Below are 14,455 nucleotides of genomic sequence, written 5' to 3'. Positions count from 1 at the left end.
AAATTTGTAGGCCTAGTTATCACAACAGGAGATTGTAGCCTGATCCTCCTAGCTCCAAGGACAGGCTCTATGACAGTTGCCCAAGCAAGCCAAGACCCTTGAAAATGAAGCTCCCTTTCTAAAAATGTCTACTCTGTTGGGGGAAGCTGGGTTACACTGCCAGCAAATAGCCCTTGCTGGAAGCCCAGGCCATTTAAAAGCCACCTCCTTTCTGATGGCTGGGGTGAGAAGTCCAGCCCTGAACCTCTGCTTTTATGTGCACTGTGGGCTATAAGAGGCCACCTAATAGTAATCTGCACTCCAGCAGGGAATCTGGCCAACGTAACCCATTGATCCCCCAGCAGAGGGCCTAGAAATGTAGCCCTGGTGCTAATGGAGGAGTCGGGCTACATAAGGAATTCCTCATCCTTCGTTTTTCTGCTCTGGCGGGTGTGTGTATATGGGAGAGGGTATCCTTGAGGCCCCCCTGCATCCAAGCACAGTGATGTAGAGCCTCCTCTTTGAGAGCCAATTCCCACTAATGCAGGGGTGGGCAAACTTTTTGGCTCAAGGGCCACATTGGGGTTGCAAAACTATATCGAGGGCTGGGTAGGGAAGACTGTGCCTCCCCAAACAGCCTGGCCCCTGCCCCTTATCCGACCCCTGACTGCCCCCCTCAGCAGGGGCGGCTCTAGCTTTTTTGCCGCCCTAAGCATGGCAGGCAGGCTGCCTTCTGCAGCTTGCCTGCGGGAGGTCCCTGGTCCCGCAGATTCAGCGGCATGCCTGCGGGAGGTCCGCTGGTCTCACGGCTTCGGTGTACCCACCGCCGAATTACCACCAAATCCGCAGAACTGGTGCCTGGAGCCGCCGCTGCCCCTCAGAATCTCCGACCCATACAACCCCCTCCAACCCATAACTTCCCCCTCCCAGGACCCCATGCCCTAAACACCCCCTGGGACCTCACCCCCTATCCAACCCCCTGCTCCCAGTCCCCTGACTGCCCCAACCCCTATTCACACCCCTGCCCCCGACAGACCCGGGACTCCATGCCTATCCAACCCCCACTGTTCCCCGTCCCCTGACCCCTATCCACTCCCCTGCCCCCTGAGACTCTCTCACTTATCCAACTCCACACACACATTCCCTGTCCCAACTGCCCCTCAGAACCTCTGCCACATCCAACCGCCCCCTGCTCCCTGTCCCCTGTCTGCCCCCTGAGATCGCCTGCCCCTTATCTAACCCCCCGGCCCCACCCCTAGCCCCCTTACCATGCTGCTCAGAGCAGCATGTCTGGCAGCCGTGCCGTGCCGCCCAGCTGGAGCCAGACATGCTGCCGCACCACTCGGCAGGAACGCGTAACCCTGTCACCCAGAGCGCTACCTGCGTGGTGGTGTGGCTGCAGGGGAGAGGGCACAGCGGGGGAGCTCAAGGGCCGGGCAGGATGGTCCCGCGGGCCGGATGTGACTTGTGAGCCATAGTTTGCCCAACTCTGCGTTAATGCCTACCTCCTGCGCTCTATCCCAACCGCCAAAGCTGCAGGCAGCAGCAACTTTGGCTTCTGTTCCTGAACTCTTGCCTGCCTTTGTAACCTGCGAGACTCCCAGTTACCACGGTGATGGGTATGAGGGTCAGTGCTTCAAGTAACAGTCAGGCATGAACACTAAGGAAGGGACCTGGGCTCCCCGAAGATCAGCAGGAAAAGGACAGGTAGGTTGTCTAGTCCAGCGGTCGGCAGCCTTTCAGAAGTGTTGTGCCGAGTCTTCATTTATTCACTTTAGAAGGTCCCTTTCTATAAATCTAATATATAATTAAACTATTCTTGTATGTAAAGTAAATAAGGTTACTCAAAAGTTTAAGAAGCTTCAATTAAAATTAAATTAAAATGCAGAACCCCCCCAAACCAGTGGCCAGGACCCAGGCAGTGTGAGTGCCACTGAAAATCAGCTCGTGTGCCGCCTTTGGCACACATGCCATAGGTTGCCTGCCCCTGGTCTAGCCTGTTGTCCGTGGCGGGAGGGGGCAGGGCAGGTTACTCAGAAAGGAAGCGACTGAAGGGAAATAAGAAGTGGCTTGTGGCAGGGCGAGCTGGCTTTTTACGAGGGTTGGGGCTCAGCTGCACCTTTGCTATGGCTAACTTGTCTCCCCAGGTGGAGGGGGTGAGTGTTCAGGTCATCTGACTATACCAGGCCAGGTTGGGGGTTGGGATTGAGAGGAGAACAGAGTGGGAATCCCTGTCCTGACCTTTATAAAGAGTGGGAGGACAGGTGGGGGGTTGGGAAGAAGCAAAGCAGGTAGAGACTGTGGCATCAGATAGAGCAGTTCTGACCATCGGAAGACGACAAGAAGGGGGCATAAAAACCAGAGCTGTATCTGGGCTTGGTGCCTGATTCTCCCCTCTAAGAGGAATCCTAGTTCATAGATTGCACAGGACATAAATCATCTGAAAAATCCGCACTGTGAAGCTTGCTAAAATGCTGGTGTGAGAAGGGTCAGAACTAGGTTGCATGTGGGGAGGGGAACCCAGGCTTTAATTTCGCTTGCAGTATCTACGCTGCCATGCTGCCTTATTCTATTCACTAAGATTCCATTGGCTTCTTGGTTCAAATTAATTCCTTTTTAGAAAACAACGAAACCCTAGGAGTTTGGATTCATGCAGCCCCTTTCGTTTTGCAAATCAGTGCCTGGCCTGTGAGTTTGTTTAAGCTAAGCAACAATTAATAGCAAGAACAAGCATTTCCTTGGCTTACAGGCAGCTTGTAGCCCTTCCAACACACTCCCTTCCCCAGATTAACTAGGATTTAGTAGGGTTAAATTCTGTTTATATTAAGGTAGTTCCATAGAAACCAGCGCATACCATTGTCCCTATTCTTATCTGTGAATTCCATGAACAAGCCATCTCGGCAGCTCAGCTCAGGGCAACAGTTCCTGCTTTTCCAATAGACCTAATATTCCAGAGACAAGTGAGTATGGAGGTGGCAGTGACGAAACAATGAAGACACTGTCCATAGAACAAAGTCAAAGGCAGTCTCTGTGGAAGGGGGAAACTCCAAGCCATTAATGACAGCTGATGGGTTGGCCAGTCTCTTCAGCCTCTAGATAGAAGTTGCTCCAATACACCTATTATGTGTCCTCACGTGGGCCCTCACTGAAGTGTATCCAAGTCTAGGGCACAAGGTGGGCGGAGGGGAAGATTCTCACTGACTGCAGTGGGCATTGCGTTGGGCCTTGTGTACTGCAGCAGAGATGAAAATTGGAATAGGAGAATGGGCATAGATGGTGGTAGTTTGAGCATCCCTGGGTGAACAGCATACAGGGAAGGCTGTGTGTATTTGACGTCCTGGCCAATAACTTTTCTGGGGTGTCACCCATCAATCGTGTATGAAATAGAAGTAGGCTTGGATCTGAATTCCAAATTGGACCCCATCCGCTGAATTTCTGACAGGAGAGTCAGGTTCAAATAATAAGCTCCCTAAAATGCTGGTTCTGGGGTGGATCCAAAATCAGAAGGAGTGGGAATGTGGGGGCACACTCTTCCAGCTCCAGATTCAGAAGTGGCTCCAGATGTTGGAAATCTCATGAGAACAGCTGGTCGTGTGAGATTTCTGCTGCTCAAGTTGTTAAAATCTCATAATCTCTCAGTCTCCAGGCTCCTTGATGACAGCTCCAGAGGTTCCAATGGCCATCCAGCCTTAAACTGAGCTGTAGATCTGGTTCAGATCAAAGCTGGAGTCTAGATTTGATCTGGATCCTCCTGGACATGGCAGATTTCAAATTCTGCCGGTACTCTCATCATGCATAATGTCTAGCTTTCTGATTTGCTCCAGTGATGATCTTGATTGTTAAATCTATCACTGGGGTAATCATAGCCAGATGCTCACACCTTGATTCCTCTCTCATGCAGCATGTGAAGCCTACAACTAGATTGTCCAGCACTGTCTTCCCTCTGGCACCTCAAGGGCACTGAATCACCCTAAAGAGGGTGGAGCCAACCCTCTCCGTATGTCAGCACAGACATGAATAGCTGGCCTCTGGCAGGAAGGCTGGGCTGCACTGTCCTTAGGATAATGCAGTTTACACCTATCCCCATGTATGTTGGTGAGCCTAGTGGAACGTTCTGCCAGCAGCACCCACTGGGACAGTGGCTTCACGTCAGGCCACGGACCTGCACCCTACATGATCCTGTACATCAGTGCAAAGTGGGCATCAAGCGAACCCAGCGAGGCTGGATTGAGTGATGCCAGTCATGGTCTTAGAGACAAGGGTTCACTGCTGGGCTAGATGTTAACCGAGATGTGTGTTTTGTCTTTTCAGGTAGTGCGGGAGACCGAGAAAAGATGCCTGTCAATCATGAAGCCTTCTTGCTCATGGCTAATTCCCAGAATGAGATGGAAGATTGGGTGAAAGCCATCCGGCGGGTCATATGGGCTCCCTTTGGTGGAGGTATTGCACATAGCTCACATGCACGTAAATTAAAACTGTTGCCTCAAGGTAAAACATATTCTTGTGATACTAGGATACACGGAAAGCACAATTTGGGGGTGGGGGTGAACCCACATTTCTCCCCCTCTGCAGTATGTAAAACTGCCCCCACCAAAGAAGCTGATTGGTGAAAGAAATAACATTGTATTATTTATTATTATTTTTATTATTTTAACTCTCGTGGTTTACAGCTATTTTATTCCCTTGTCTCTGACTCCGTCTCCTTTTTCCTTTTTTGCTGAGCAGGAGAGTGTCCAGTCACCTCCATTCTCCACCACTGGGCCAGATGCCCATTTCCAAACTCTCAGAACATCTGAAAGGCAGCGTCACCTTCCACTTGACAAAGATAGGGCCCAACTCTGCAGCCTGTGTGCAAGTGAAGCTCCCATTGACTTCAGTGGGTATCTTTGTCTGTGTAAGGACTGCACGGTCAGACCCAGGACGCACCTGAGAGGGTAATAAGTGTTGCCAACTTGTGTGATTTTTTTTTTTTTATCTTCAGTCTCATGATTTTGAGTACTGTGATTACACAAGACTTTTTAATGCTGAGATTAAGTTTCTGTCCCTTCTGGCTGTGGGGAAAAGCTTGAGAATGTGACCCTTGTCTATCCAGAAGCCTCTGCCATCACAAGGCCAACAAAAAACCCAACTTTTTTCTAATCTCATGATTTTATGCCAATCTGCTGATTTTTGGTGGGAACTGACTCATGTTTTGGAATGCCCAGGTTCGGCTGTATTAGGAATGTCGGGAGCCAGTGGTTGTCTCACTGGTAATGTCTCCCTTTCTCTGAGGCCCTGCCTACCCTAGGCAGAAGCATCCAGATTCTCAAGGGTATTTTGGTGCCTAACTTACATCAACATCAATGGGACTTGGGCAGCTAAATCCCTCTGACAAGCTAGGTCAGAGGCCTTGCTGCCTATCTGACTGTAGTCTATGCTTGCTGTATCTGTATAGTGCCCTGGAACAGATGATGTACCACGGGCACAAGTGTCCATTGCAACATCTAGGACAAGGCCTCTGCCCCAGTTCAGTTGGATGTAATCTTATGTGGTGCGGGGTCCCCACAAGCAGCAGGATGCACTGATTCAGCTGCTCCTCCTAAGCCCAGCCCACAGTGCCATGCCCACATTTTCAGTTTACCTCAAAGACGCCTCCTCCAAGGGTGTCAGGAATCCCAGAATGCACCAGTGCAACCACAGCTAGAGACTGTGCTTTTAGTAGAGCCTGTGTAGGTCTGTTAGAGGCAACTTTAGCTGGGCCACACAGCAAACACTGCAAGAAAAACTGAGACAAGCAGCAATTCAATGAAGGAGATGTGTCTGTGACAGTCTCCTCCTCCAGGGCAGATGGCATCAGTGCTCCTGCTGTCGTGTGTTTGGGTATTTTTATTGTCAAAGTGACCAAGGACTTACCAGTCTCTTGAAATAATACCAGGCTGACATCTACACTTAGGCCATGGCTACACTGGCGCTTTACAGCGCTGCAACTTTCGCACTCAGGGGCCCCCCTGAGCGCTGCAAGATACAGCACTGTAAAGCCTCAGTGTAAACAGCGCTGCAAGCTACACCTATAGAGGATGTGGAGTACGTGCAGCGCTGGGAGAGCTCTCTCCCAGTGCTGGCGCTTGCGACCACACTTGAAACTTCAAAGCGCTGCCGTGGCAGCGCTTTGAAGTGCAAGTGTAGCCATACCCTTAGGGGTAAATCCACTGGCTCTGGACTCAGCATTGCCAACCCTAAAGGAATCCAAAGATCTGCATTTAGGCCTCAAAAGCTCAAGATTGATTTCAAAATCAAGAAGTTTTTTTAATACATTTTGGAGTTTTTTTGCTTGGCCTTCTGGTTTTGAGCCTCTGAGGTGCACACAAGCTTCCAGGTTTTCCTCTACAACCACGAGGGCTAGAAACTTATGGGGATTTTTAAAGAATGGAAATCTGATGTTCTCCCATAATCCCATGACTCCAGGAGTTGGAGCTTTAAGAAAAAACACCAACTATCATCAGACTGAGAATAAATCATGAGAGGTGGCGACACTGTAGACTAGGAGCTGGATAATAAAGAAGGAAAGGCAGCTTCCCAGCTACTAGGGATGTCAATGAGAGCTGGATCAGGCCCTGTAATAATATTAATATCTAGCTCTCATCATCAGTAGATCTCAAAGCACTTTACAAAGGAGGTCAGTATCACCATCTCCATTGTATAGATGAGGAAACTGAGGCACAGAGCAGGGAAATGACTTGCCCAAGGTTACCCAATAGGCCAACGGCAGAGCCAAGACTAGAACCAGGACTCCTGAGCCCCATTGCACTACCCTATTTGCTAGGTCAGAGAGCCATAACAATTTAATTGCAAGTAGTTGAATTTTTTTTTTTTTTTTTTTTTTTGAAATTCTGGTCATTTCACTTCAGCTCATTGACCAGTATTAATTTTAAATAATGCCTAACCCCATTCTGGCTATCATGCCTGCCTGTTTTATCTCTGTCTCTCTTCCTTTCTCTCAAATTTATATCATGCCAGTCTCCAGGAGATCTAGTCGCTACATTCGTTTCTGAAGTATTTCATCAGGCTTTGAGGAAATGACCAAATTCACCCATACCCCTTCCCTGGAATCAGAGCAGGGCTCTTTGCACGTGGTATTTCAGCCTAGCTCACTATATGGGAAGGCTGTAAACAAAGCTGTCTCTTTGTGTTTTAAGTTAACCAAATAATTTTAACTCCGCTTCACTGCCACCGCTCCTAATTTAAGAGACAAGTCTTATCAGTCGACACGTTTTAATATTTGAAACTGGGGAGGAAAAAAATCAGGCTTTATTATTAATATGTAAATATCCAGCCCTGGAGAAGGTTGATAGGATGTGAAAATGAATTATGCCAAGATAAAAGGGGTGGCTTAGCCACACACTTTCATCTTTGCTGATGTATTGAAGAAAGTCCTAAATCAAAGAGGATGGGGGACATGTTGGTGCGGGCACACGAACCGGCACAGCCTTTCAAAAAAGAATCCGAAAACTCCCCAAAGCTGCTGAGGATCCCAAGTCATTAACTGGAGACAGGTGCAGACTTAAAAGCCACACAGAGTTATGCTTTGAAACAACTTTTAAATTTGGCCTTAAAATAAAATCCATGGGTTCCTGAGCCTGTTGGAGAAGGCTGGCTTGCTTAGTGCCAATGTGGTTTCTAAGATTCCCCTGGCTTTCAGGGCCTGGGATCAGTGCGTCTAGTCAGTTGCAGCCAGAAGAGAGGTTTTGTGGAGCTCAGCTTTGGAAAGGAGTTGTGTGCATTGAGTTTGTTTGTGGCTGGTTTTTATTTTAAAGAGCAGACATTTAAAATGAATGGATACAGCTGCGCTGTGAAGTGTTAGCCAGGCTTGATTAAAACTCCAGCTGACCCTGCCTCACTCTCTCAGAAACAAATCTCTTGTTTGCACCACTGCTGTTCATGGAGTTACTTTGCATTTACTCCCCATAGCCAAGAGCAGAATCTGCCTGCTGTCGGGCACCTGTGTGTCACTCCATGACAGACATGCAAGTCAGACCCACAAATGCTGCTGCATGCCTCCTCTCCTTGCCACTAGGGGTGCCCTTCTCTTTCAATGGAGAGTTGCCTCCAGTCCCCAAAGTCCTGGTGTTTTCTTCCTACTGTCCCTTACAGTGTGTTTGCTGCAGCACTGCAGAATGGTGCAGTGTGGTCTAATGGTTGCAGCACAGGCCTGCAGGGTACCACGGACTTGCTGTGCAATGCTGGGTTTAGCTGCACCTCCCAGCATCCACCAAAGCCAGCTGTGTGATGCTGCTTTGGCAGAGGGGAAGAGTGAGGTTATCACTTCAGTGGGCATGGCAATACTTGCTCATTTCAGCAAAAGCCAGCGAGTATTGGCTGCTTTAAGCAGGGCTTGGCTGGTTGTTCACTTCCCCTGGGGTTCTTGTTCCTTCATTGTCTCACCTAATGAAGTCCCACTCAGGTTGGCTGAGGGATTGAAGCTAGGGCCTGTGCTTCTGAAAGCATGAGCCTCTATTGCCTGAGCTGAAAACTCGGGCATGGGAGCTGTGAGGCTACAGCTAATGTGTAGACCTCTCTGCTGGATCAGTGCTAGCTTGGCAGAGAGCCAGACTTTGCTAGGCTGGGCTGCATGGCTATTTATTTCCTTTTCTCACTGGACATGAGTGGCTCCCTGCTCCCCTTGCTCTCTCCCCTCAGCTCAGCCGACAGGGGCTCCAGATCCTCTAATATGGAATCTGTCCAGGGAAATGCAGGAATTCCCAGAAACGGTGGAGCAGCTGAGTGACCTCCCTGGACCAACTGGGTCTCTGTGTCTGTGCCCTCACTGCTGACATGGGGATTGCCCCACCCAGGCTGAATCAATGACTCTGTCTTGCATGGAAGTTGTTGTATGAAGGCAAAACACAGTTATTCTGGAGTGCGAAATATTCCCATCAGATTCACATGCCCACTGGGAAGCTGGGCAGTTTAGTGGCTCGGACACTGTGATGGGATTTGTTGGAGGGTTCAGCTCCTGGATTAGCCCTAGACTCAGTGTGATCTGGGGTAAATTATTTAAACTGTCTTGTGCCTCTTCTTTTCCTTGTGTACAATGGGGATTTTCCGGTGGGACCGTTCTGAGCACAGAGTCCATTCATGATTGTGGGTGCACACGGTACTGCAGCGATACTGGCCAGGTAGATGACTCCTCTTATCTTCACAATGCCAAGTGGCATTACACAGCTGAGATGCTGCCCCGGAAGTGGAGGTCAGCCTCCTCTAGCCTTGTTCCGTCCATGTCTCTGTCGTGCAGGCACCGCCTATGCCAGGTTTTCCTTCCTTCACACAGGGCAGGGAAGGGCACGCTGGGAGGCGGGCTAAAACCTGGTTTGCTCCCTGAACAGCTGCTGGGTGTTTGCCTTGCCTCCCGTGTGTGCTGTTATCTCTGCACAGAGATACAAGTGGCGCCCGGCTAGTTTTATCAGTGTTTGTTCTTCCAACCCAGAGTCAGTGTTGTCTGGTGGTGGGAGACAGACTCAGGCAATGGAAGAGGAACAGAGGAGGGGTCTATCTTAAGGGAATGGATGAATTCAGAAAGATCCACCTGGGACAAGAAGGACAAAATATCTGTGAGGAGGTTATGATCAGCTTAACCCCAGTCAGTATTTGTAGCAGCAGAAGTCAGGATCTCCTCTTTTCAGATAGGGAAACTGAGGCACGGGACTAAGAGAAGACTGAGTCAGGTATGGGGCCTAGCTATCTGCACCTTGCCCCCCAAACACAGCAGTCTGCTCAGCATCATCTTTGTCTCTCACATCTGCCCCTGGGATATGACGAGACCTGACTTACCTAATGTCTAAGGTACCCCTATGGGCTCATTGTCATAGTGTCTGGGCACCTCACCATGTATTTATCCTCACAACACTCCTGTGAGGCAGGGAGGGCTGTTATCCTCATTGTACAGATGGGGAAACTGAGGCACAGAGCGGCCAAGTGACTTGCCTGACATCACACAGGCCGTCTGTGATGGAGCAGGCCTAGATCTCTGGCTAGCACCCTCACCATGGGGCTGTCCTTCCCTTTGGCTACTCTCTCTGATCTGTACTAGAGAAGAGACAAAGATGGACCCATTAATCAGACCCTGCATAGACTTCAAACGTGCAGAAAACATGAGCCCTGGATCTGATCATGCTCTGGTACACTGCAGAGGTGGTTACAGCTACTGGAACAGGGCATATAGACTCTTACAAGGCTAAGACCATGCTTGGGGTGAACATCAATGGGACTTGTGTTCCTAAGTGACCCTAGGGGGCTTTGACAGCCATGATCCCTAGAGCAGGGGTTCTCAAACTGGGGGTTGTGACCCCTCAGGGGGTTGCAAGGTGGTTACATGGGGGTCGTGGGCTTTCAGCTCTGTGGGGCTGACAACCCTGAGCCCCCATTAAATTAAATTACCCCCAGTTTTAATTTATATAGGGGGAGGGATAACAGTCAGAGGCTTGCTTTGTGAAAAGGGTCATCAACACAAAACGTTTGAAAACCACTGCCCTAGAGCTTACTGTCTGGAGATGAACCAGAGCCGTTACATTTCTCAGGGCTTCGTGAGACACTCCTAGGTTTCTGCCCTGTGAGGTTCACTCCCTCCACACGTATGACTTGTAAGATACTAGAAAACAATTAACCAAGAGCCAGGGTGGATCTCCATCACTGGCCATTTTAAAATCAAGATGGGATGTTTTTCTGAAACATCTGCGCTAGGAATTAATTCAGGGAAGTTCTCTGACTTGTGCTACCCAGGAGCTCAGACTTGGTGGTCACAGTGGACCCTTCTGGCTTTAGAGCTATGACTTTGCAACTCAGCTCAAACATCCAAGCTTTGCCTGGCTCCAGACTGAGATGAGTGACATCTCAGGACTATGGAAGGTCCAGAGCAGCGCCCAGCAGTGTGTGGCACCATGTGAAGTGTGTTAGCACCACTCTATCCAGGGAAGGACATGCACCCCCAGAACCTTGGAGCTGAAGGCTGCCGGTGAGGCTAGTGTTAGTGCTGCTGCAAAGGGTGGAAACAATGAGCCAGATCCCTCAGGTGCTGTAAATTGGACTCGCTCTATGGCTTCCACCAGCTGGCGTTTTGGCTCGTTGTCTCTTAGCTCATGAGGTCATGGGCACCAGGGGCCAAGAATGGTATCTGCTGGGCAATATAGTAGCTTCTTTATATATAGTGGCAAGTATCGCCACAGTGCTGCATGTAAGCCCTTAGGGCCCATGAAAGGACAAGGGCTTGTACTGTTAGAGGGCGTGCTGGACTCGCCCACAAACCAGAAGCTCCCTCTATTGGCTAGAAGTAGAAGTACATTGTTTCTGTGCCACGTGGCCTCTTCTGCACTACTACAGTGCTAATAAATTATTAATATGACAGTAGCTCCTGATATAGGAGTGTTCAAACAAGATGTCTGAATGCATATATGTAAATAAGGTGCCAACAGATGGCACTCAAGAATGTGTAGCATAGTGCCTGGATTTTGTGGGACCAATAACATTTCTTGTGCCCTGCAAAGAGGCTCCTCTTTACATGGAGCTTTTAGCAGCAGCCAAAGGCCTCAGGCCCTATTGTGCTGGGTGAACACAGAAATTACAATCCCTTCCCTGAAGATAGTGTGACTATAAGCATATTTGTTCCCAAAAGAGCCCCTATTGCGTTACAAACTCTCATCAACAGGCTTGTATGTATATTTGCACCTCAACCCTCTACTGGAGACAATTAGAACTGCTCATCTCTGTTTCATATGCCCTTTACTGCTGATGGTGATTCTCCTCTAGATCAAGTATGAAGGAGCCAGTGTTCATCAGCAGACTGATCTGAATTCCATTCCTGTTGGCCATAGTGTGCCACCGCCAAGTGATAACGGTGAAATCTTAGATGGCCACAGATTTGTTACATTGGACTGTTTAATGTCTCCCTCCAGCCCTGATGGGGGCAGTGCCTGGGGGGGCTGACTTAGAAGAGGAAGTGCCCCCCGACTGAGTCACCCACATCACTTCCTGCCACACTCTTGGTTTCCCGCACAGGCCTCCTCTGTGAGCTATGGCCATGTTTGTGCTAGGTTTATGAAAGCTGACAGACTCAAAGCCCCCCTGGCTTTCAGAGCAGGCCATGGCAGTGGGTGATTAATAGGTCAAATATGTACCTGTGGTGTTTCTCAGCTTGCAGGCAAGTTTTTTAATATCTCTGTGTTGTTTCTTTGATGAATATTGCGAGAATCTGTGTTAAAGGAGAAAGGCAGCTAGCTGCCTGCAGGCGGCAGATTTAACCCTTTGAGAGACCCTCCAATCTCTTCAGCTCCTCTAGGACGCTCATTAAGTGCTGGAAGTTCCTCCTTCCCTCCCCCCCGTAGTAGACCTTCAGCTTTACAGTCCTCACCCACCTGCTATCTTTTGGGCTGCAGGTTTGTCTGCCGTGGCCGACTCCGTCCTGGGTCGCTGCTGAGATGGCTCAGAAAAGTTTTGTTAACTTATTTAAACAGAATTCCTCATGTTCTGGTTCAGGAATGCCTGAATGCCACAAGAAAGGGCAGCTTCCCCACTCTTTCCATCCCCACGATGTTTGACTAAACCTCTGAACCTTCCAGTGCTTTTCCAGCTCCTCTGAGGGGCTTCCTTGCTTGCTGCTAAGGGCTCTGGCCGGAATCCAGCTGTTGCCCTCGGGGTGAAAGCCACTGTGTATCTCTGTGCTGTAACATTCCTGACCCATCCAGGCTCAGTGGCCACTTGAGTTTAAGCTCCAGGAAGTTGTCCTCCTTTTTCCTGATTCCCAGGTTAATTCTGGATCACCTGGCCTAGTGGAGGAGGTACAGGAACTGCAGCAAGCAGCTCACCTGTGTACAGGAGTTTCGGGGGGAGCAGCAATGGGCCTGTTACTGATCTGATTCTGATCTAACTTTACAGATTCTAGATGAATTGAGCATGTCAGTCCTGAGACATATTTGTTCCTGCCTCAGTAGTAAATGCCACCTGAATAAGAACGTGTGCCGCTTTGTTGTTGTTAAAATAGCAAGCAGAGGCCCTGTTGGGCTGTGTATACCCCAAGTGAGAGCTCACACTCAAAATAGACCAGACAGATAATAGGTAGGAAGAAGACCTAAGCCACAGAGAGTGACTTCCCTAAAGTCATATAGGGTGACCCGATGTCCTGATTTTATAGGGACAGTCCCGATATTTGGGGCTTTTTTTTTAATATGGGCTCCTATTACTCCCCATTCCCATCCCAATTTTTCACACTTGCTATCTGGTCACCCTAAAGTCATACAGCAGGTCTGTGATTAGAACCCAGGTCTGACTCCCAGGCCAGTACTTTAGCCAGTAGACCAGCCTTTCTCCTGATTCCCAGACTCCTCCGCTGGCCGTTTATGCCCCAGACTGCAGCACGGGGCAGGGGGCACAGTGCTAACTCTGTGTGTTCTCTTCTCCACTACCACATCCACCCTGTGGGGGATTCGACAAGGACACTATCTGAGCCAAGGGTCAGTCCTCATTTTCAGCATCAAGCTGGACACTGCTGCTCAGTCAGGACATGTGGTTTCTCAGTGCAGGTTGGTAGCTTCACCATGAGCAGTGAGTGACTCGACTTCGCTTGTCCCAGTCTCAGAGAATAGGATTTTTCCTAGCTGGACAGACAGAGATGCAGTGGAGTTAGTTGCCCACAAATATCTTTAGCAGAAGGCAAGCTATGAACACCTTTCATCAGAGGATCTTAGTTTGGATGGAGAGCACCACTGGTAAATCAGCTTCCCTACCCTCCGGTGAGCTAGAGAAGTATTAGTAGGCACAGAGCAGTCACACAGGGGAAGTCACTGGAAGAATTGGAAATGAGTCTCCACTGATACCCAGTTTTGTGCTTCCTTCTAAAGGGAAGGGAAGGCCAGCAGTTCAGAATCAGTTCACACATGGGAGGAGTTCGGGACTCCTTTGTAAATGCAGATCTCAGAGGAATCATCAATATCTATTGCAATCTTTTTGCAATTCAAAGTGCCAAATGGCAGCCATTCCAGGCTCCCAAGCACAAACCGCTCCATAGCTGGGAAGAGTAGGTTACTGCATTGCATGTCATGGTTATACTAGATTTTGTTTGTTTGTTTGTTTGTTTTTTACCCTATACTCACCCTTCACATGTAAGGATGGAGGTTTTGGTTGTTCAGTTATGCTTTGTGTTCGTTGCAACTTAAATTTAGATGTAAAAGATAAGACCATGCATGAGAATTAGCAAATGGATTGGATTCTCTTGCTGAGCCTGAATTATGTAGCAAAGTGAAACGATGAATGTGAAATTGACTCAGCAATGAGAGGTTTATGGAGGCGTGCTACCAGCAGAGCTGGACACTCCTGAGGTTTGGTTTGGAGAAGCACTCCAATGATCACTCCATTCATTTCCCAGGTACCTAAGCTGCTGAGGTCTGGGGTTCTGGCAAGGCTTGGGGGCACTGGTTTTGACTGGTACTTTATGTGAACTGATCTACATATC

At 49.1% G+C, this 14,455-nt stretch overlaps 1 protein-coding gene across 4 annotated transcripts in view; it reads left to right on the top strand.

Annotated features, from left to right (window-relative positions):
* Positions 1-14,455, top strand: part of ARHGAP22 (Rho GTPase activating protein 22) — a 265,828-nt gene that overhangs the window by 203,763 nt on the left and 47,610 nt on the right. For 2 of the 4 annotated variants that reach the window (XM_050960123.1, XM_050960125.1), the window contains one exon: positions 4,291-4,467. In XM_050960123.1, coding sequence (XP_050816080.1) covers positions 4,291-4,467 — 177 coding nt within the window. The remainder of the gene's footprint in view (positions 1-4,290; positions 4,468-14,455) is intronic. The other 2 variants (XM_050960124.1, XM_050960128.1) reach the window with 2 other exon arrangements.

The sequence above is a fragment of the Gopherus flavomarginatus genome, chromosome 6 (assembly GCF_025201925.1).
Source record: "Gopherus flavomarginatus isolate rGopFla2 chromosome 6, rGopFla2.mat.asm, whole genome shotgun sequence".
NCBI classification, from domain to species: Eukaryota; Metazoa; Chordata; order Testudines; family Testudinidae; genus Gopherus; species Gopherus flavomarginatus.
The sequence above is the reverse complement of the archived record's forward strand: the minus strand, read 5'-3'. Positions and strand labels throughout refer to the sequence as shown.